General features: G+C 43.9%; 1 protein-coding gene across 5 annotated transcripts in view; it reads left to right on the top strand.

The window, feature by feature from the left end:
• The window catches only part of DCUN1D4 (defective in cullin neddylation 1 domain containing 4), a 71907-nt gene that overhangs the window by 34208 nt on the left and 13638 nt on the right, over positions 1–24061 (top strand). For all 5 annotated transcript variants that reach the window (XM_045997075.1, XM_045997074.1, XM_045997076.1 and 2 more), the window contains 3 exons: positions 7744–7814; positions 12735–12826; positions 19549–19657. In XM_045997075.1, the coding sequence (XP_045853031.1) occupies positions 7744–7814; positions 12735–12826; positions 19549–19657 (272 nt within the window). The remainder of the gene's footprint in view (positions 1–7743; positions 7815–12734; positions 12827–19548; positions 19658–24061) is intronic.

The raw sequence follows: 24061 nt of genomic DNA, 5'->3' as shown, positions 1-24061 counted from the left end.
AGGAAACCTACTTAGAATGCTGGTAGTGGGTGACTCTTTGGTTTGTACATCAAAGTTAAAATAAGCTTTGCTGCTTTGAACCCTTACGTGCAATGGAATTTCGTATATTAAGTGTCTATTTTGAAAGATCATTTGGCAGAAAATGTTTGTTTTGTCATTTAAAGTGTCTCAAATTCCATCCTGTTTTTGCAGCTCACAATAGCTGGTTGGATAGTATCAGACTGAAATCCAGGGTGGCTTGTCACTGTGGCTGTGTGCAGGGTAAAAAGAAAAGGAATATTTCCAGACAAGTTTGAGCTGAAGACTCTTCTCCCCTTCCTCTCTGCTGTGTTTCTGCCCTCTCCTAGCCTGCGCATTTGACAATTTCAGCCCCTTTCAAACCGATTTTCCTGTCCTCTGTCTCTGCTCCCAGCTAGGTTTCATGGGCCTCCTGTGGTCTTATTTAAAAAAACAAAACAAAAACAAAAAACTGAGCAGATCGGACATGTCATTCCCTAACACTCCATCCCAGCCTCGCCTCCTGCTGCAAACTCTGTTCTCCCTCTAGGTTAAAAGACAGCTCCCGGACTCACTGCCGTCTCGGGGGACTCACTGCCATCCCTCCACCTGGAGGGTTTCCTCTCCGCTCTGCCATCTGACCGCTCTTGCTGGTCATTTTTGAAGCCTCGTCATTAGCTTAATAGCCTTCTTTGTACTGACACAGGACATTTTCATAACTGGTTCACATGCCCTTTTATTACGTGTCAGAGCGAGGGTTCCTCCTGTGGTCTGATCTTGCCATTCCCGGCCCCCCAAACCTACCCCATCCCATCCCCTACCTCACCCTGTTCGTTTTCTGGTGAGAACCTTGTCCCTTTGGCCACAGAAGTTGTTCCAGGGGCTGGCAGGTAACTCAGGCCAGGCCAATCCGATCAAATTCCCTGAGATTTTGAGATTGAAGCTAGGAGAAGAGCATTTTCTCTTCTGGTGGTAGACTTGAAAGGACATGATCCTGTTTCCCTGTAGGTCTTTTGATTTTCGCGAGCTACTCCGATATCTTTCTAATGAATTCTCCTTCATTGCTTGAACTAGTTGGAGCTCGATTTTGTTTGCAGGGCATGGACCTTAGTACAAATACTTACAGTATGAGAATGTATGTGTTTCCATGTTACATCGAGAGAAGGTGAATCTCTCGAAGACATTTTGTATTCCTAGGAAAAGTGGTGGGCCCTTTGCGAGGTGCTTGATACTTGGGTGCTGGATGTGGTCTTTTCATATTTATATTACTTTGATTATGAAGGTTTTTTGCTTTCTTGGTTCACATTGATTTTTATGGAAGTGGGGTATGAAAAGGAAAAAGTTTTGTCTTTTAAACAGACAAAAAGTACACTTAATTCTGGGGCGCCTGGGTGGCTCAGTGGGTTAAAGCCTCTGCCTTTCGCTCAGGTCATGATCCCAGGCTCCTGGGATCGAGCCCCGCATCTGGCTCTCTGCTTGGCAGGGAGCCTGCTTCCTCCTCTCGTCTCTGCCTGCCTCTCTCCCTACTTGTGATCTCTGTCAAATAAATAAATAAATAAAATCTTAAAAAAAAAAAAAAGTACACTTAATTCTGCCATCAGAGCATAGCTATTTTGATGTGTGTGTGTGTCTTTCCAAGCAAACATCATTTTTTCATGCTATGGCCACATTTCTGTGTCCTTTAAAAAGAGCAGGCTACAATTTTCCTTGTTGTTTGCTTTTCTCTGGCTCAGGAAGGTGACATTTGGGATAAAGATTAAGCCACATTCTTTAGGTTCCTTGAAATCCCTGCCGGGTGGTTCCTTGCAGTTCATCTCTGCAAACAGTGTTTGTGGGTGCGGCCATCCCTGTTTTTACTCCCCTCCCCCATTTTGTCTTCTTTTCCTGTGTTGGTAGGGAAAATGGCTTGAAATTGGGTCTGACGAGGAGCTCCAGCTGATACCTGCTTTCCCTTCTAATATCCCAAGCACATGAATAAAAGCTGTAGATTAGGGGCGCCTGGGTGGCTCAGTGGTTTAGGCCACTGCCTTCGGCTCAGGTCATGATCTCAGGGTCCTGGGATCGAGTCCCGCATCGGGCTCTCTGCTCGACAGGGAGCCTGCTTCCCTCTCACTCTCTCTGCTTGCCTCTCTGCCTACTTGTGATCTCTCTCTGTCAAATAAATAAATAAAATCTTTAAAAAAAAAAAAAAAGCTGTAGATTATTCAAGAAAAGCAAATGGTGACATGACCCAGGGCGATTGTCAGGTTGTGCTGTGGGATGAGTTGGGGGGGGGGGGGCGGCAGGCTAGGAGGCTGCAGGGGGCAGGGAAGGGGATTGGGGCACTAGCTAGCAAGAGGAAGGCTTTAGCACCCGTGGTGAGTTCTGTTTCCTTGGGAAAGAGCAACTGGCATGGGCTTGACTCCTTGCACTCTCATCTGGGGTGGGTAGAGGAGCGGTAGGGGCCTTTGTGGTGTAGTCGTCTCACTGGGGTGCCCCTTCCCTTCTTCCCAGAGTTCTCCGTTCCACTCCTTACCCTGCCCCCCACTGCCCATGGCAGACCTCCCTCTGAAACAGGAGTCCCAGCTCTTTCCATTAGGATGAAAAATAACCAGTGTTACCTAAGCAACTGACCTGATAACTTCTACTTTCTGAAGTCTATCTAAGAATAAGGAATTAAGCCAAACACGTGCCATTGTCGATGTCAGAGTTACAAGGAAACTCACGTACATGTAGATCATAGAAGTTCTCCCAAGTCCTGACTCTAGGCCCTTAGTTTCTGTTTTGGATTAAGTTCTATGACAGGATTGTGTTTGGGTTTACCAAAATGAGATTAATGACCAGGAGCAGATGCTTAGTGACCAAGTGATCTGTCAGCAAGGAAACAGAGGCTATGGGTAACGCAAGGGACAGTGGCCTTGTTTGCCTCAGGGATGCAGCGTCGTGGCATTATGGAAGCTTTCTCGTGAGGGCCTGAGGCCACCATGAAAAAGGTCAAATATATTTATGAGGGGCCCCTGCTTAGGATGGTGGGGAAAGTGGGGGGGGCTACTTTTTTTTAGAGCGTAGTCAGTATATCTGCCTTCCAAATATATCTCCACTAGCTTGTTATCAGGGCAATCCACAGCTTAGGATTTTAGATACAACTTTTAAAAATCATCTCCTTCATGCTTCACCTCTGACCCACTTCGTGTCAGCCAGTTCTGTATTCAGAATGAAGAATTCTCAGTTCTTAATGGTGGCGTTAAGATGGCTGAATTCTACACGTGAATTGATAAATTCCTGATCCCAACGAGCAGCGTGATTACGACTAAATCTCAGTGCATGCACGAGAAAGACCATGGCTAAAAGAGAAAAATTGTTTTAGGTAGTAGAATTACGGGTATCTTTTAAATAGTGTTGATTGACAAGCTCTATTTTATGGTTTTTAGGATAAAATACTACTTTGGGCAGAGTCATGCCCCTGCAAGGCATACGGTTAAAACTTGCTCTTTAGAAACAACAGAGGCAAGTGTTGTAGGTAATAGGACAATGGCATCGTGTAGAATCTGGGGGAAAGGAAGAACCCTGGAGAACTTAACATGACAGCCACGCGGTATATGTCAGCAAACCTCCCCTGAGGGCCTGCTGGGTGCTAGGCTCTGGGGTGCACGCAGGCCAACAGACAGACCCGAGAAGCATCGTCTTTGGGCTGAATGCTGGCAGAGAGAGGCGTCAGTGGCCAGGCTGGAGGGTGGACAAGGCAGGAAAGTCAGCCGGGCCCCACCAAGTGCCTATGCGCAGGCCTGGGGAAAATCAGGCACCTTACAAGGCTCAAGGTTACAGCAGAAGAGCCCTTTCCAGTTGGGAGGAATGGAAACCAAAGACAGGAGTTTTAAATGAATTATAAAATAACTTTTTCTTTCACATCTGCAACTACCTCTCAAGGGGTCCTCCCGGTGGATACCAAAAAAAGGCATCTGTTCCTAAGAACAAAACCTCTTAGCATAATAGGAATGGGTGGATATTTCCTCACAAGAAGAACTCTTCTTGGATGTTGTCACTGGAATCTTTAGAGTAGTAGAACCATGGCCAGGACAGTGACCCGTACACACGCTTCTGTGCAGGGGGGTGATGGAAGACAGGCCGCTAGCAGAGCGCATGTGCGGGCCCTCGCCCGGGCAGACCACCAGGTACGCACAGGACCAAAGCCAGGGGCAGGATTTACAGGCCTAGTGTGAACCCTTGTGTGCAAGTAAACTGATAAGTGATTGATTTCATTGTGTATTTGTGCATACCTAAGTCCGAGAGCAGGAAGGTCTGAGAGGATTTGTGCCCGCCTGGTAGGGAAGGGAGAAAACACCTTTTTCTTTTTAGTCTACTTTGTCTCTTGGAGCGTTTTCCCGTGTGGCTGTATTCTTGTGTCATTTGCAGAATATTTACCTGCTGCCCACGTGTGGGTGCCTCCACCCTCAAAGCCAGAGCTTGCAGCCTGTCAGGTGGTAAAATGCTGAATGTGTTTTCATTTGAGTGAAGAGAGATAAGGGTGTTCACCCCTGGTGATGCTTATTTGCGGACGTTTTGGAAATGATGAACCAGGGCTGTTAGACAAGAGATGGAAAGAATGGGGAATAAGTCATTGCAAAGGAGTAGGCAAAACGAACATTGGCTGGAGATGAAATGATCAGATTCTCCCTGGAAAGCCACAGAGAATTTGATGGACGAACAGAAACAGCAAATAAACATGGACCTATTCCATGCCTGTAGAATTCTATTTGCGACTTATTTTGGGAAAGCTATTTAAAGGACTATTTAATAAATGATTGTCTCTGAGGAATAGGGAAGGGTAGGAGGGGAAACTTGCTTTCTAATTTTTTTTTCACTTTCACTTTGACATGAACTTTTGTATCGTGTGTGTGTTAATGTAGCAAAACATAATAACTGGATTAAAAATGCAGTTCTTTTATTTGGATAATACCTTTTATTATTGTCTTAATATTTAAGTCTTATTTAAAGATTTCAGTATTTAAATTTTTGTTTGAACAATAACGTTTCCCCCAGTCATCAAGATAAGTAAATTAGGACTATGTAGAAAAACCTGTAAAATAAAAGGAGGAAAAAAGAAAATCCCTGAAAAGGGGAACAGATTTGAATATGTGAAACAAAACATTTTGTAACAAAACAGCACATTTGTGATGCAAAGAATAACAGCATGCAGAGAAAATATTTGCAGTAGCCACATACAAGGGAAGAGCCTGAGTTTGACTTGAGGGGAGCCAAGGCTTTGAAGCAGGGAAATGACATAAGACTTTCCAACAAGCCCTCTAGGTGATTTTAATATTCATTTTATGTTGAGGACAGCAACCTTATACATTTATTGTTGTTTATTATTATTATGTTTAAAGATTTTATTTTTTTTTTTAAGTAATCTCTACATCCAACATAGCACTTGGACCATAGCCCCAAGATCGAGCATCGCATGCTCTGTGGACCCTGCCCCACTAGGCGCCTCTGTATATCATTATTTTGTATTGAAATTACTCCTGGCTGGCTCAGGTGGTTAAGCATGCAACTCTTGGTCTCCGGATTGTGAGTTCAAGCCCCATGTTGGGTGTACAGATTACTTAAAAAAAAAAAAAGATTAAAAAAAAGATTAAAAAAAAAAGGAATTACTCCTATGCTCTGTCTTCCTTCCTGGAGGGCAGGGCCCATGTTTTCTCGATCTTTAGCAAAGGTCCACCGTGTGTCAGGTAAATGTTACCTGGATGACACAGAGCTATGATAGATGGTGGGATTCTGCAGGGCTTGCTAGATCTAGGGGCTGTGCAGAGATTGTAGAGCGACTCCTGTATTCCACTCTTCACTCAATCATTCAGTACGCTTTCTAAAAGCAACTGCTCCGTGCCAGGTGGGGTGCTGGGGGTCCCCTGGAAATACAGTAGCTCTTACTTTGGAGGACTCACAAGGGAAGGACAAAGGAGCCAGGACTTAACGCAAATGGGCCACATGTGAGAAGAGCGCTCCTGCATGGCGGGGTCACAGAGGACTGCCCCTCCCAGTCTCTGCGGGGTGGGGGGGAGTGGAGGACTCCCTGTCTGGTTTCAGTCTTCAAGACTGAACGAGCTGGCCAGCTAACTTGGGGAAGGGAGAGGAAGACGGGCTGAGTCCATAGAGAACAGTCTGTGTGGCAGGACATGTGTGCGGAGCAAACCACAGGTAAGTGTTTCTAGGGCTCAGTTTTTATTCATTGAGGACTGCTTATTGATTCATTTCTTTCTAAGAGACTTGAGCTGAAGGTGGAGAGATGGGAGGCTGAAGAGGAAGGGAGGCTCTAAATCCTAGAGAACCATATTGGATATGCCAGACTTTGGACCTCATGCTCGGGGAGTGGGGAGCCACTGAAGGGCTTGAAGCCAGCATGGGGTTTGTGTCTGGGATGGCTCCTTTAGGTGGCCGTGCGCAGGGTGGGTCGGGAGGTGTGGGGCTATGGAATTCAGGAGATCCCAAGGAGACTGCTGTGGTCATCTGCATGGGAGAATAAAGCCTGAACAGGCCAGCACAGGATAGGTGCGACTCAGAAATATTTGGAAGACAAAATTGGTGTTGCACCTGCTAGTTGACCGGACGTGGAGTGCGTCGAAGAAGGGAAAAGTCCAGGATGACGCCCAGGTTTCTGTTTTCTGGTGGGGCCCCCAGCTGAGATGGACTGCAGGAGGATCAGCAGGCATGGCATGGAGAGATGATGTAGTCAGTAAGGTAGTGGCTGAAAATGAAAATCAGGAGGTGGCTCAGGGCAGAAGGTGAGAGCAGCTGTGGCCGTTCGACAGGGCGTGGTCGACAGGCCCAAGCTAAGAGGGAAAGCCTGGGCCCGAGAGCTTGAGCGCCCTTGCAACTTCCTTGGCAGAGGGTGTAGAATGGACTAGGAGAGGTTTCAAGAAGGAACTCCGCACGTCAAATTTAACACGTTGGGCGAAAGCAAAGGAACGCATGAAGAAGCCAAAAGAGAAGTAGGAGGAAAACCAGATGAGAGAGGGTACTTCCAGAAGCTGTGGGAGGAGGCAAACTTTGTGAAGAAAGAACTTGGGAAGTTTCAGATAGCACAGAGAGGTCAGATAAAATAAAAACCGGCTGGCTGTTAGATTTGGCAGTGAAGGTGTCGTTGGTGACCTTGGCAAGAAGAGTTTCAATAGAGAGAGGAGCAGAAACTAAATTGCAGCGGTTGAAGAATGAATGGGAGATAAAGTAGAGATGGAACATGTAGGCAGTTCTTTTAGGAGGGAACAAAGCTGAAGCCGGAGTGGGAAGAAAGAGGCTTTATTGCCTTATCGAGAACAGAAAGACTGCTTGCTTTTCTCCTACGGAAGAGAAGCAATTACGTTATTTCCCAGTTAATTTTGTAAAGAATGTTAGGTTCTCTGTTGGGTTTCCAGAGATTATTGTATATATTGAAATCATCACCAAAATAAGATAGAGCTGTGAGCTCCTTGAACGAGGAGGAGTTGAACTCAGGTAGCCTTATCTCCAGCCTGTGTCCTCAGGTTGGAAGACGTGGCAACAAACTGACTTAAATCATTGTGCAGAGCCGAATCCTTTAAAAAGTAATGGAAATTCCAGAATATTTTCTAGTTTATACTTGGTGACTTCTTTTTTCAGGAAGGATTATGGCCTGTAAGTGTTACTTGATTTTAGTTTCCTTTAGTCATATTTTCACTGTATAACACTACTATAGGCGTAATAGTGTACCTGGTAAGATTTAATTTATTTATATAAGGTTTCATTTCATCGCAGGTACTGATGATGTCGTAGGCCCTGAAGGCATGGAGAAATTCTGTGAAGACATTGGTGTCGAACCAGAAAATGTAAGTGTAGCCTATTAAGGTAGGCAAATCAGTTGACTACTTTCCTTACCTCTTTTGTCCCTTGACAAATAAAGCAACAGTAAAAAAGTAACGGTGCGTTAGTTTTATGAGGCAATCTAGGCAACAAGTTCCAATCTAATTTGATTTTTAAGCAAAATCTTTTCGTTGCAATTGGTATGGTTGTGACTGATTAGTCATTTTGTTCTTGTTTATGTTCTTGTATCTGGAAGGCCTGGTTATAATAAAGTAATTAGGCTAGATGTTTAAAGAGTGGTATGGGCCTGTGTGCCTTCAGTGGGAGATCAGTTGGGAGACTGAGTCACAATCTATCTGTCCCCCTCTGTAGTTGTTCCAGCCCAATGTAGAGTTTGTCCAGATCTTTGAATAATTAATTATTCATCAGGGTTTTGAGTAGGTTGTAATGATCAAGAATTTTTCATAGCTCTTTCACTTCCGATCAGATTTAACACAGGGATTGCTTTTTAGTATATAAAGGCTCTAAGCATGTCCTTAAAAAAATTTAATTAGAAGTTGCTTTATACACTTAATTATTTTTTCTTAATTCTTATCATCATGGTATTGTTGAACATTTTTTCCTGTTCCTACATCATCTCTCTTACACTGAAATGAAAACCGGTACTCGTACAAGTGCCCTGGCTCATTAACCATGCAGTCTAATATTGCATTAGCCTCCGATTTAACAAATATGTCTTAGCTCCTAAATGAATTTATGATCTAGAAGAGATCTCAAAGGATCAGCCCTCTCATTCAGACTCTTATTGGCAAGATCACTGGTGCCCATGCTCTTGAAGACAACTAGAAATGAAGACGTCACACCTTTTTCTTAAAACTTTTCTTTACCCTTAACATTTCCATGCCTCTGTCCTCCCCTAACTCCCCCCAATGCTTCACATTTCTAAAGAGCTTTTAGCTTATTACATGGATTTCTGTCTTATATTTTTTTATCTTAATGTGATCTAGTTCAGGAATCTTACTAATAAATTATTCAGCCTGCTGTAAAGGTTTAGGGACAACTGGGCCAGTAAAGAGTCTTTGCCTGATGAGACCCATAGACTGCCAGTCATAGACACAGAAAAGAATATTTCACCAGCTTTATGAAGGAAATTTCCTGATGGTGGCTGGGCCGAGGTTGGCAGAGTGTTTTCTGGAGTGAATGGTAAGAGGGGTAAGAGTGAGTTGGCCCGAGAGTGGACCTAAAGGAGCACAGCTGTCAGTCTGGATGGGAGGAGGGGTGGCCAGCAGGGCCCGGAGGGGAGGAGATCAGGACGGGTCAGTGTGAGAGGCATTGCGGGAGCATTTACTCCCGGGGACAGGGAAGGCTGTTGGAGAGGAGCGAGTGCCGCCCTTGATTCTAGTTCTTCAGATAGCTGTACTCAGTTACCGAGAGCTGCTGTTACTGTCCTTTTGGGGAGCAGTGATGAGGCCTTCAGTTCTTGATTCTGTAGGAAAAGAAATAGTCTTTTAATGTGAAATCGCACTGAAAACCAGGAGACCGAATTCAGAATATTATCCTGAAGTATTTATTACCGTGCTTCAGTTCTAAGACACCACTAATAGAAGTTGCATTTTATATCATCACTAAGAAAGGAAAACATGTTGCTAAGTAGACTGATATGCTTCACTTGTGAACGCATTCCAATATCGGAAGTGTTAACATTTGAAAAATAAGTGGTGAGATAGTTTTTTTAAGGCTTGTCTGTTCTGTTGACTTAGCACTTGAAAACACTTTAAAAGTAGGTTGTAGGGCACCTGGGTGGCTCAGTCATTAAGTGTCTGTGTTTGGCTCAGGTCATGATCCCAGGGTTCTGGGATCGAGCCCCACATTGGGCTCTCTACTCAGTGGGAAGCAATAAATAATGAATAAAATCTTTAAAAAAAAAAAAGTTGTAAAGCCCTCACCTTGCCTGAGACTTACGGCTTATAAAATTTAAGCAGGCTCGTAAAATTCAAATGTGCTGTCATTTACTAAAGCAACAACAAAATCCTTTATTTAAGTAATTAGCATCCTGATTAGCTACCATAAGAAAAAGTCCATTTTGTGTAAAGAAATACTCATTGCAAATATTGACTTGGCTTTTTAGCCACATTTCTTGCATGTTAGTGTGTGTGTGTGTGTGTGTGTAAAGAAATACTCATCGCAAATATTGACTTGGCTTTTTAGCCACATTTCTTGCATGTTAGTGTGTGTGTGTGTGTAAAGAAATACTCATCGCAAATATTGACTTGGCTTTTTAGCCACATTTCTTGCATGTTAGTGTGTGTGTGTGTGTTTCTGTGTTCTAACCATTGTTTTTTTTTTTTTTAAAGATTTTATTTATTTATTTGACAGAGATCACAAGTAGATAGAGAGGTAGGCAGAGAGAGAGAGAGGGAAGCAGGCTCCCTGCTGAGCAGAGAGCCCGATGCGGGACTTGATCCCAGGACCCTGAGATCATGACCTGAGCCGAAGGCAGCGGCTTAACCCACTGAGCCACCCAGGCGCCCCCTAACCGTTGTTTTAATAAGTGTTTATGTGAACTTTAAATCTCTCCAGTAGAGGATTGAGTATAGATATTGTGTGAGAAGACACCAAGTTTGAATTAGAAAATGTGGGTCATTTCACCTAGGTAAATTGATATGCCAGAGTCAAAATCCCAAGAAAAGCTAAGGGTTAGGGAGAGATCCACTACTGTGTAAATATTTGGAAGAACATGTCAGCTCTTTTTGGGAAGTTCTTCTGAGTGGCCCTCTGGTCTCTTAAGTTAAAATTTTTTAACCTGTTAAGCAATGATATTTTGTGATGATATGCGTGGTATGTAGAAACATTGGTTTACTAATCAGTGCTAGTAATCTACCTAGTAATCTAGGTTTTTTAATCTAAGAACCGTAGTAACTTTCAAAATTGACATGTATTGATTTAATTGAGAGTTGGTGAAAAGGCTTAGAGAATCAGTTCTCACAGATAATAATTTCCAAGGTGGAAATTTCACCATAAAGTCAGCGTGAAGAGAAAGCTTTTCATTAATCTTGCAGTTAGAAATTAGAAAAAACTGGACATTTTTAGTCTACAAACTAGCTTGTTGGCGAACAAAAGGACAGACTTGCTGCATCTCCTAAATACTGTTGTTCTGAAGTTCTTAATGTGTGTGTTGGCTCTCAGAGGCTAATTAAATCATCTCAAGTGATTTCTAATTGACTGCTTGCCTTACTTTCTTCCTGTTATGTCATCCTCTTACCACCATCACCGTTGGACTCAGTGGGGCCATATGGCTGGTGGCTTGATGTTTAGGGAAGTTCTTCTGGTAGCTGAAATGAAGCCTTCAAGTCCTGTGGAAAGAAATCAGATTAACTGCCAAACATGGAACATGTTAGTCCCTGGCCAACGTTTGCGGAAACATCTGTTTTCTTCCCATTTTTTGTTGTTCTTACAACAGGCAGACATGAAGCCATTCGTCAGTGTATAGCCCTGGTTCAGGACTCGGGTGTCCCTTAGGTATGGACAACTGTCCAGAGATAACCAGCCCCACAGAGTGGTGGGATGGTCCTAGCAAATCCCCATCCCTCTTCTTTCTTTACCTGTCTAGGGCTGACCACCTTTCCTTTTCAGTTACTCCTCGTCTTATGTTGGGTCTTTGAGGTCGATGAGATGGGAAGGCTTCCTCCTCTTCCACACTTATGGATGGGCAGGGTCAGCTCTGTCGCTGTGTGGAGCCCTGAACAGCTAGAAGCTGGACATACCTTTGAAACGTTGACTTTACACCTTCAGGCATTTATTAAGCTCACCATCAGGATCTGTGGGCCGTCTTTTCTCTAAAGCTGCTAAGTAATAAGCTGTGCCGTAAACTAGGGTTGTCACAGTTCCTCATACAGCGTTTCTGAAGGTTCCCTAGAAGCCAGAGCAGTGTCCCACTGAGAAGTGATGGGGCTGGGCCACTCAGCCTGTGCTCGGTCCAGGCACTGCGCTTTTTAAAGTGGAATGTTGGGCTCTTCTCAGATAATTTTCCTCCAGTCTCTATACAGTTAAATTCACAAACATTATTGTGGTCTGTGATACGACTCCATTATTATATATGGCCCATCACCCACCTTTTTTTAAAATTTTATTTATTTTTTTTTAAAGATTTTATTTATTTATTTGACAGACAGAGATCACAAGTAGGCAGAGAGGCAGGCAGAGAGAGAGAGAGGAGGAAGCAGGCTCCCTGCTGAGCAGAGAGCCCGATGTGGGGCTCGATCCCATAACCCTGGGATCACGACCCGAGCCGAAGGCAGAGGCTTTAACCCACTGAGCCACCCAGGCACCCCCCCCACCTTTTTTTTTTTTTGTATCCCTCTGCTCTGCACCTGCTCTTTTCACTTAATAAACCTTGGAGATTGTTCCCCATTTCTGCTGATGGCTATACTTCATTTGTCTTAAGGGTGGCATAATATTTCTTTGTGCAGAAAGCATTCAACAAGGAAGTATTTAATTAGGCCCTTATTAATAGATGTGTGGTTGTTCTCAGGCTTTTGCTACTGTAAGTAATACTGCAGAAAATATTGTTGAATAATAACATCTTTGTGTACATGTATCTGTAAGGTAACTTTCCGTAAGTGGAGTTGCTGGGTCAGTAACTGGTTTTAATTTTGGTAAATATTGTGGAATTGCGCTCTGGAGAGGTTAATGGCTTTACACTTCCACCGTCATGCATCGTAAGAGTTCATGTTCCTCCACGCCTTTGTCAACAGACGAATGATCAAACTCTTTTTTAGACGTTTTCCAAACTAGAACGCATCTTTGAAGTTACCCTGTTCCTACTTCGGTGACTAAACTACCGTAAACAGAAGCGTCTGGAAAGTTGTTGATACTTTTTAATTCCTGAGATCTGTCCTTCTGATTTGATTGGTCTTTCTAACTTTTTTTTGTTTGTTTTCTTACAGGTAGTTATGCTTGTCCTAGCTTGGAAATTGGATGCACAGAACATGGGTTATTTTACTCTGCAGGAATGGTTGAAAGGAATGACTTCTCTACAGTAAGTCCCAAGGCTGCCCTGGGAGTAGAGTTGTGGGGGAGGCCTCCATGCACTCCCCAGCTGGCTGTTCCCCAAGGGAGGTTAGGGAGCCCGGGCTGGGTGACCAGAGGAAGCCAGCTGGTCTGGCAGACTTCATCTGTGGCCATAGATGTAAAGACCAAATCCCATTTTTATACAGTGAAGAGGACGTTATGCGTGAACTTAAATTAAAATTTTTATGGAATGTATATTGTTTATTTTAGTATTCTTCTAGAGCAGGTCTGCCCAATAGAAGCCTCTTCTCACAGATGTGAGCCAGTGTGTCATTTTAAACTTGCTAATAGTCCCATTAAAAAAGGTCAAAAGAAACAGGTAAAATTAATTTTAATATATTTTATTTAATTCCAAATATCCAAACTGTTATTATTCCAACATGTAATCAGTATTTTAAAAATTAATGAGCTGTTGTTTTTTTCATGTTGAATCTTCAAACTCTGGTGCATGTTTTACATTTCTGGTCCACCTCAGTTTGCATTAATTGTGTCTGAAGAGCTCGGTGGCTGTGTGTGTCTGGTGGCTGTCCTATCAGCACAGGCTTAGAGCTTAGACAGTAAAGGCATAATAGCATCTGCCTTTCAGGTAGGGGGAAGACTTTGACTTGAGTTTAACTTAGAAATGACAATATTTGATATCTTCTATTTTATATATTCTGATGTTAGCTTTGGGAAAAATTGGAACTTCATTACTCTGGTAATTAAAAAGTAATAATAATGATTCTATTTGTATTACCTGAGCCAGAATAAGGAAAAAAAAAACAACAACAACAAACCCAGTGGTTTTATGAGTTCACTTTGCACGCATGTGTGTGTGTGTGAGTGAGGGAGAGCACACACTAAGAGTTTCATTCAAGAAAACAGTTGTTACCCTCTGTTGGGCACTGAAGGATATGGTTGGGACGGGTACGTAATTATTTCCGTGGTCCTAGAAGGTGAAGTGCTGATTCTTAACATGGTAACTTTGATCTTTTTTTTTGCACTTCAACTTGGAATAATAGACTTTGATATTTACTGGATTGAAATTGGAGTGGAAATGGTTTTATGGTTTTATTGAAACAATTTGGAACTTGCCAACTTACTAGCGTCATCCATTTGTCATTGATAAAAGTGCTGTCTTTGCACCTGGCTGTAGTAGTTGATTACGGTTTTCACGGCTGCCTGGTGAAGAAGACAGATCAGGCTTTCTCCTGCACATTTTACAAATGAGGAAACTGAGGCTTAGCAGGGATACATGATGTGTTAAAAGTAAGTGGCAGAAAGGAGAAGAAAGCCCCATTAAGTCACAACTATTGTCTGATGGCGAATGATTTTTAGGTAAAAGTCAGTAGCATGGTGTCTAGTGTTTGAGGGATTAAGTCCTTGGAAATCTCATTAAAAAGTGGTGTTTTGGTGTTGGGCACATCTCCTTGACAGTTTTACATCTACTCCCTTTCATGGTTTTCCTCGCTGCCTTTCTCTGCTGCCTTCCAAACATGGCACAGGATGGCTGCTCTGTTTTAAGGGTCCTTGTCTTGATGAAGGCATGGCCATATCAAGGCTTTATTTCAAGGCTTCAGAGGAGGCACCGTTAGTATTTTTCACACACACTTTGATTTGTCTTAAGAGGGAGGGTAGAATATCCATTTTACGTCATTCTAGATTCTTCTTGATGTTTGCCTTTACCAAAGAAAGTTACACAATGCCAGGCTTTTCCCATGTGGGGGCCACCTTCCCTGGGAAGTGCACAGCTCCCTGCTGGTCCTTCATTGGGAGCCCTGTGTAACACTCGTTGTGACACACTTAGTGGCAGATGGGTTCCCGTACGACACTTGGTCCTTACCATTTGGGGCGGAATGACAAGCCCGACCCACTCAGGACATTGAGGAGCCTGCTTTCTTTCCTCGTTGTGCAGCTCTGAGACGGCTTTCCCCATGACGGAGGAAGAGATAATTACTCAGAATAACCTGTAAGGTTCTTTATAGTTCAGAAAAGTCCAATCAATGTCAAGTTTTAAGAACCTCCCCTCCCCCTCCCTTGGGCCTCCCTAGATGCATCATTTGTTCAGTAAGTATTTGAACGGCCGTGATGTGCCAAGCGCAGGCGCAGTGTTTCTACATCCTGGGGAAACAAAGTCCACGAACAAGACAGTCCGTTCAGGGCAGTAGCTCAGAAGCAAAGTTCAGGCAAAAGATCTAAAAGTAATAAGGCCACTTCTCTCTAGGCTTCTTGAATTGAGTAAGTACTGTGTTTATACAGTGTGCATGGCCAGTAAATAAGGACAAGAAGTAAATAAGGATGGAAACTAATCACTCAGAGGCTGGAAAGACAGAAGGTAGTCCATCTTCTGAATTACCTGTTTTGTCTTCTGTTTTGGATTTTTTTTTTCTTTTTTGCTCTCTTTTAGTTTTATTAAACGTGCCTAGGGAAGTGTTTTGAACTCAAACTGGAATTAAAGTTATATGACAATACCTGTATTTATAACATATTAGTATATTTGATGAAAATGCTAAGCTTAAAAAAAAATGGTTACACTACAGTGGGAGCGTGCCAGAGACAGACAGCCCATGGGTTTGGAACCAGAGGTTTGAATGAGCTCCGCCACTTACTGGGTGTCTCCGCCAGCGCCTCTCGAACCAGGAAGGGGGAGTGGTGCGCTGTGGTTCACACCTGAGCTCTCAGAACTCTGCCTGGCCCCACTGGGGCCATGTTTCGTGAGTGCTGGAAGGAGTGACAGCAGCTGGTGGGGGACAATCATTGCTAAACTTTGTAGATCATTCTCAGTCAGAAGGCACAGCTCATTTCAGTCGACTCTTTGTTCTGCTTATCGCCTTATTCCAACACGTGGGCTTTAGGTTACTTCTGGTGAATTAAGCTTATAGGGATGTTTACCCTAAACAGAACAAAACGGTGTTAGAGATGTAGCTGACTCAGCATAGAACAGATGAGGGGCTAGAAAAATACCTGTGGCTAAGTGAAGGGGTAAAGGCCTTTCCCAGGTAATGGAGAATTTACTTTTGGTTTCAGAACCTTTGAGCCTTACTGTTCCAATTCCTGGTGCTTCTGAGTCTGTTACAGGAGCAGAACTCACAAAAGAAACCATCCCACGATAGATGCACATTTTGTTTTGGGAGGTGATGTCCCTGAATGGAGTGGCATGGTCTGTCACTCTTGGACTTGGGCCGGTAGGAGTTTTCTCACTTGTGCTATACCAAAAAACAGGGAAGATGGGCTGAAGATGTGGCTGCTTTCTGGAAAGTCTCAGGCGGCTTGCTTCAGTGCCCCAAGCTGGTTTCTTCACAGGCCCTGTAGAAGGGAATCCCTCTGCACGTGATCTTGTGGACTGACCACTAGATGGCGATCTGTGGTTCGAACAGGGTGACTCAGCGGCCTGTTCCCTGATGGGGGTCAGTCTAGAGACTGTGGAGCAGGATCCCCCTTTTTAAAATTAAATTTGATTTTTAATTTTATTCTTTCAGTGTCCCAAGATTCGTTGTTTATGCACAACACCCAGTGCTCCATGCCCTCCTTAATACCCACCACCAGGCTCACCCAACCTCCCACCCCCACCCCCGCCCCTTCAAAACCCTCAGATTGTTTTTCAGAGTCCACAGTCTCTCATGGTTTGTCTCTCCTTCCAATTTCCCCTGATTCACTTTTCCTTTCCTCCTCCCCATGTCCTCTGTGTTATTTCTTATGCTCCACAAGTAAGTGAAACCATATGATAATTGACTCTCTCTGCTTGACTTATTTCACTCAGCATAGTCTCCTCCAGTCCCGTCCATGTTGATAGAAAAGTTGGGTATTCATCCTTTCTGATGGCTGAGTAATATTCCATTGTATATATGGACGATGTCTTCTTTATCCATTCGTCCATTGAAGGGCATCTTGGCTCTTTCCACAGCTTGGTGATTGTGGCCACTGCTGCCGTGAACACTGGGGTACATATCAGGGCCCCTTTTAAAGCAGATTAACCCCTTTATTGATGAACCACGTCACTGTCTTCAGTACATCCACAAAGTGAAAATTTTACTTCGGGCATTTTATGCTTTACACTCCAGACAGGAGCTCTGGGTGTCTTTCAAGCAGAAGGACGTCTTTGGCCCGGGGTGGTGGCAGGACTCCCAGGCAGGCAACTGAGCTTCATTCACTTTTGGCCTTGTGGTCCTGCCCGAAGACTCGCAGCTCCTTCCTTTTGTGTTAGCTGTGCAGCCGGAGCTCTTGTCTAGATGAGCGGTCCCTGCCCTCGAATCTGTTGCAACAAACATCTTTCCTTTTCCCCCCATTGGGCAGGAGTCCCCTAAACCCCCTGCCCATATCTGGCCGATGTCCTGTGGCTTTGGTCCTTCACCTGCCCTTCCAGTGAAGAGCAGAGACCTCGGCCTTAAATGTTTTGGGGTTAGCTGGTTGCTCTCCTCTTTGACCCTCCCCCATATTATTAATAAAATATTATTAGTTATGTATATATAAACAATAAAAAATCAAATCATACAGTAGAATGCCCAGTGCAGAGATAGCTCGTTCCCCTCCTGTTTCCTGGACTCCCACTTACTGCTTTCTTGTAGTCCTTTGAGCCGCTTTTCACCCCACATTTGGGGTCTAACACTAGATCTCTCTCTAGGTTATCAGCATCTTTTTTTTTTTTTGTCTTCCCCAGTCTTTCTCCATAGAGATCCAGAGTGGGCTTTTCAAGATGCAAGCCCAGTTATGGTGGTTTCTCCCATGGTGTAGAGGGTGGCTTCCATTTTTTTTTTCTAGCATTCAATTAAAAAACAAAACAGTCTGGACCACAACACCCTTTATGGCCTGGCCCCACCTTCCTTTCACTTCCCCTCTTCATCTACCCTGTCTAGTCACAGTGGTTTCCTTTTCATCTTAACTTGGCATGCCCCCTTCTGCCACTGGGCCTTTGTACATGCTATTCCTTTTATCTGAAAGACCCTCTCTGCTAAAAATATTTGGTGTCTGCTTTTAACTGTCAACAAACATTTCAGTCCCTTCAAGAAGCCTTTTTTGGCTTCTAAAATAGTCTAATTGTTATCTTTTTTTTTTTTTTTTTTTTTTACTTTCTAAACGTCAGGAAGAAATAGAGGACATTCTAAATTGTTATAGATTCATAGAAATGAAGCATTTACTCTAATTTTTGGCTTTTAATATTTTATTATCTCATTAGATTATGGGAACTGTTTTGTAGTTAGCTACAAAAAAGAAACCTTTAGAGATTTATTGCTAACAATAGATCAGTGTGCTCTAGTATGAAGCATATTTTAGTTTATAAGGTATGTAAAATGTTTACATTGATAAGACTTAAAGTATGTATTATTTATACTTAGTAGGAAGCACATCCAGCATTGAAAAGGTTAATATCACTGGTGGAAGTGGTGACTCTTGGTTCTCCTTTTTAAGGGCTAGATATTAGGAACAGAAAATCATTTTGTAAAAATAGCCAATTAGTCTACTTCCTTAGGAAAAATAAACCGTGTGTCACTTACCTGTAAAAAATAGGTTTTTATCACCAAAGCTCCCTGGAGAAATAGCTGATTTCAGGTCCAGGGTAGAGATAGTACAAAGTGAGCTGGGATGTCTTGTGCCAGAAGCAAGGACGTGCTCGGAGACTGATGGGGGACATGTCAGAAGGACAGTGGCACCAGCTTGGAAGGGCTGCTGCCCAAATGAGGACAATTTGTGCATCACAAAGACGAAAGGCAATGCAAGATTATAACACTGAATAAAGAGCAAAAATCCTTAAGTCCAGAAGAGAAGAAAGGGGGTGAGTAGAATTTCTCTTTATAGAAGAGCTCCAGCTGGTAGCGTCACAGCAGGAGAGAGTCAGAAAAATCACCATTTCACATCTTCAAATTTGAAGTCGATTCAAGCAGGTGGGTGCTAAAGCCACCAGATGAAAGTTGTTGAGGAACAGGATTCAGTCTCAAGATAGCAGCCCATAAATTATATACCATTTCAGAGGGGGGAAAGTACCCGTTAGTGGAGAATCTGGGGGATGGTACTTAAATTGAATGAAGCAATTTAGAATCACTCACAATGGGCCAGACTGACATTAGGAGCTTCCCCATGGGACACAGGGAGAAGGATATCATGAGCAGTGTTCTTACCGTTAAGTAGTTAGCTGAAGTATAATCCTAGGGAAATTATCTGACAAACTGGGATTCTGCAAAACGACTTTTTCGAAAATGGCATTGTCAAGAAAGACAGAAAAAGGCAGGACGCCCTTCTAGAGACTAAGGAGATAAACAGCTACAAGCAGTACATGAGCTTTGATTGGATCCTGGATCAAGAAAAAGCATCTATAAAGAAAATTGGGGGAACAATTGGAAGCTTTGTATATGGGTTGTACATTAGCTAAGAAAGTTGGTAAAATATTAAGTATGATCATGATATTCACATGTTCAGGATTGAAGCATCATAATGTTGGCCAGCTACTTTCAAGTAGTAGCTGGTACAGAAAAAAAGTGCCTGTATGTGAGAAAGTGCAAATCTGACAGTATTTGTTATGAACCTAGGGGATGGGTATGTGGGGGCCTATTTACTGTCCTTTCCATTTTTCTGTACATTGGAAATTTTTTTAAAATCAAAAGTGTGGGAAAAATAAGATCATCATGAATGTGTTCTTTAGGTATTCTGTTTTATGTTACGACCCAGTTAAGAAAAAAAAAACTCAGGTTATAATTTGCCTTTATTCTGTTTTTCTAGATGTGATACAACAGAAAAACTCAGAAATACTTTGGAATACTTAAGATCATTATTAAATGATTCTACAAACTTTAAACTTATTTACAGATATGCATTTGACTTTGCACGGGTGAGTTCTCTGGAGCCTATCCAGATGTTTCCCTCTCCCCACCCCCTTTTCTTATTGCCTTTTGAGGTTCGTTTTTACATGCTGCAAGCAACAAAGTTGAGTAAGTTACTCCCAGGATGCTAGTTAGAACTTCTTTCTACACATATGCTTTCTAAACTAACTGATTCTGGGCAAAAATGTAGCGTGTTAGCAGAAAGCTGTGATGGCCGGCCTTCAGTCGTTCTTGAGGTTGGCTTAGAAGTCATTTACAGATGGGCATGCGGTAGACCGTTTTCTTAAATGTCTTTGAGACAGGCTTGGGAAAGCTTGTCATTCTCGTGAAACAGCAGACCTTCACCCATTGAGTTACTGGAGTAAACTACTCACGTCGAATCCAGCTTCCCTCCGGGTGCTGTGTTGTGTTTGGGAATCGTTTGAAGTTCAGACCCAAGCGGGTAGATGTGACTCAGACATCATTTCTAGTCATCGTTCTGAAAAGTGAGCAGTCTTGTTTGTCACGTGGTGAGGCCTATCTGAGTGTGTGACCGTGGTTCTGCTGGAGTGAATGAAGTCTCGTTTTCTCAGCCGAGTCACCGTGGGTGGGGAGTCCCGAGGCTCGGGCTGGCGCTGTGTTCATTCACACACAGCCCACGGCCCATACGGTTATACTCTATTCAGGAACGGTGTTGTGGTCTCTGTCAGGCTTGTGCGTTTGGTGGATGCAGGTGATGAGGCTTTCTTGATTGATTGGGTTTTAAAGCAGAGAGTTCAGGGACAGAGAACTCTTTTTTTTTTCCCAACATAACCACCACGCTGCTCTTTTCCCCTTTTCACATGCTTTGACTCTGGTAGGTCAGCCCCAAGGGTTTACTTGACGGTGCATTCTGGTGCATCTTTAATAACACAGTACTAGTTCTCTAGCGTGGCCTCATTTGTAACTTTCTGCATTTTCATAACCTGCCAATAAAATCACAACACATCAAAGTTTATAGATGTTAGAAATGATATGGTACAGCTCAGACACAGTCTTCTACTAAATGGCATTTGTGAAATTGTACATGGCAGTTATTTGCCAGATGCTTTTAGAATAGATACGTGGTTTTTAGGATTAACCACTTTATTACATGAGACCGATTTCCTCCCAGAGTCCGCTGCTCTTACCATATGGGCGAAGTGTGTTTCGAAGCGTCACACCTTCTCACCAAAATAAGCCCTGTTTTCTAGCTTTTCTGTTGGGGGGTCAGAGTTTGCCACATACCCGCTGCTTTAGCCCCGAGTTCCATTTTACTCCCCGCCCCGGCTTGCCACATCCGTGGCCCGTCAGCGTGGCCCGTCAGCGTGGCCCATCTCAGAAGGGCCCCTTTGCTGGCCTCTTCCTTGGTGCTTCCACCACAGCCTCGCCACTCGAGGCCCTGGTTACTCCAGGCCTGCACTGCCACAGTCACCTTGTTTCCACATCCTGTCACTTCTCATCCAGCATCCCGTCAGCAGGGTGTCCCTCGTCTGCCTTCAGCCCCAGGTCACCGGGCCACGTTTCAGCTCTGCAGAGCCTTCCACCCCCGGGCCTTCAGGGTACCTAGTGCTTCACCATGTGTTCGGTGTGGCTGTCCCCCGACACACAGTGCGTGACAAGCAGGGGTGGGTTCAGCCTCCTTCACACAGGAGGAGAGTGGGCCGCGGAGAAGCAGAGACGTTGCGCCATGGTCACGCCGTCCATCAGCACTAGATCCGGACTCAAACCCAGGTTCTGGTCCCACGTCCAGGCTGCGGGTCCCTCGGGTTTCCTTTCTCACAGGACACCTGTGTTGTGATGTCCAGCCTGCTGTTTGCTGAACCTGCTGCCTGACTTTCTGGCCTTTCTGCTTTCTGCCTTTCGTCATCAGAACCCTCGCCCGGATCCCTGCTTGCGCTCCCACAGCTCTCTCCCGCCTTGGGCTTCTGGGCCCAGCCACCCGTATCCCCTGGTCCCCTTGCCCACAGCCTCCCCTGCCTTCGTGCCCTCAGGGGTCCTGCCCCCCCCCCCCCCACTGCTGCCTCCTCCAGCGCGGCTGTGGAGTTTGGGCACAGACCTTCCTGGTCTCCGACGGAGCCAGGGAGTCGGCATTTTCCTTCTTTGCATCCCCAGTAGCAACCAGCAGAGATCCTTGCTTTTACCGAGCACTGCCAGTGAATTCACAAGCCCTGGTAGGTAAGATGAGTAACTGCCGCCCACGTTAATCCTCGCCAGACGCATTCAGTTGGGCCAGAATACCCTCTGCGATGGCTTTGTCATTGGACCCTTCAGTTTGGTTTGCTTCGCCGCATCCGCCATTTTGAGATGTTGTACGTGTTTTCGTTGGCATTCAGTTCAAGATATTTTCCATTTTCCCTTGTGATTTCTTCTTTGACACATTGGTCATTTAGAAACATGTCGTTGGCGTTATTTTCCACGTATTTAGGGCTTTCCAAGTAATCCTCGCGGTGATCCCCGGTTGAATCCAGTTGTGGTCAGAGAACATACAGCACGTGTCATTTCAGTTCACCACACGTGTGGAGACTTGATCTACGGTCCGGAATACAGTCTGCCGCAATGAATGTGTTTTTGTGTAAAACACATAAAGAATGAGTGTCCTGCTGCTGTTCGGTGAAGTGTTTTATGACGGTCAGTTAGGTCACGCTGGTTGATAGTGTTGTACCGGTCTTCTCTGTCCTTCCCGTTTTCTGCCTTCTAGGTTCTGTCCATTTCCGAGAGAGGAGCGTTGAACTCTCCAGCTTTATTCCCCCTGTTGTTTTCATCATGTACTCTGAAGTGCAGGAATTAGGTGTAGATACAGTTCATATGGTTACAGCCTTTTAAAGCATTGATCCTTTAGCATCATGAAATGTCTCTTTATCTCTAGTAATGTTCCTTGTTCTGAAATTTACTTTGTCTGACACAGATAGAGCCATTCCTACTTCCTTTTGATTAAAGTCTGCAGGATCTTTTTCCACCCTTTTACTCTAAACCCATCCGTGTCTTTATGTTTAAAGTGGGTTTCTTACAGGTGGGATATAGTTTCCTATGGATAGCATATAGACAGTCTGAAAATACCCTCTTGAGATGCTTAAACCATGTACATTTAATGTCATTATCGGTATGGTTAAACTTACGTTTCCTATAGTATTTTTTTCCCTGTTTGTCTCATCTGTTTTGTTCCTTTATCCCTCTTTATCCTGACTTCTTGAATTGAGGTATTTTTAAAAATGGTTCCATTTTAATCATTCCATTCCAGTATTGCCTTAATAGCTGCCTCTCTGTTTCATTTTTCTTGTGGTTGCTCTAGGCTTGTTGTATACATCTTTATATTTTCACAATCTACAAATAATATTTTACCACTTTATGTGTAATGCAAGAACCTTTACAACAGCAGACTTTCCTTTCGCCCTCCCATACTCTCTGCTGCTGCTGTGGGACATTGTACTTGTACTATAAATCTCACAGTATATTGTCTTAGTCTGTTCAGGCTACTGTAACAAGATCCCAGAGACTAAGTAGCTTATAAGTAACAGAAATCTGTTTCTTGCAGTTCTGGAGGCTGGGAATTCCAGGGTCACGGTGCCAGCAGGTTAGGTCCCTGGTGGTTGCCTGAAGCCTGATCTTGGATGGCTCTCTGCTGTACCCTCACGTGGCAGAGGGGAAGAGGGAGTTCTCCGGGGTCTCCTTTTAGAAGGGCACTCACCTCCAGCCGCATGACCTAACCACCTCTCAAAGGCCGCCATCTCCTAATACCCATGACCTTGGGGGTTAGGATTTCAACATACGAATTCAGGGGGAGCCACAAACATTAGGCCATAGCATACATTGTTATCACTTTTGCTTTAAATAGACAAAAATAGGGGCAGCTGGGTGGCTCAGTGGGTTAAAGCCTCTGCCTTCGGCTTAGGTCATGGTCTCAGGGTCCTGGGATCGAGCCCCGCATCGGGCTCTCTGCTCAGCGGGGAGCCTGCTTCCTCCTCTCTCCCTGCCTGCCTCTCTGACTAGTTGTAATCTCTATCTATCAAATAAATAAATAAAATCTTTTAAAAAAAAATAGACAAAAATATCTTTCATGAGCCACATTTGTGCTCTTTATTTCTTTGGCGTAGATCCACGTTTCTTCCTGGTATCCTCTGCCTTCTGCCTAAAAAATTCCCTTTAACATTCCTCATAGTACAGACTTTTTGGCGGTGAGTTCTCCAAACTTAATTTGCCTTCGATATAGGAGGTGTTTCTCTGGATAAGAGATTAGAAATTGACTGTTAATATTCTTTAAATGATCTCTTTCCCTTGTCTTCTGTCTTAAATAGTTTCTGATGGTAAGTCTGATGTTCATTTTTCCATTGAACATAGTGTCTTGTTTTGTAGCTGGTTTTATTCGTTTTCCCTCCTTTCTGGCAAGTGGATTATGATATGCCTTGGCATAATTT

The sequence above is a fragment of the Meles meles genome, chromosome 2, assembly GCF_922984935.1.
Source record: "Meles meles chromosome 2, mMelMel3.1 paternal haplotype, whole genome shotgun sequence".
NCBI classification, from domain to species: domain Eukaryota; kingdom Metazoa; phylum Chordata; class Mammalia; order Carnivora; family Mustelidae; genus Meles; species Meles meles.
Note: the sequence above shows the minus strand (reverse complement) of the source record. Positions and strands in the feature narration are given on the sequence as shown.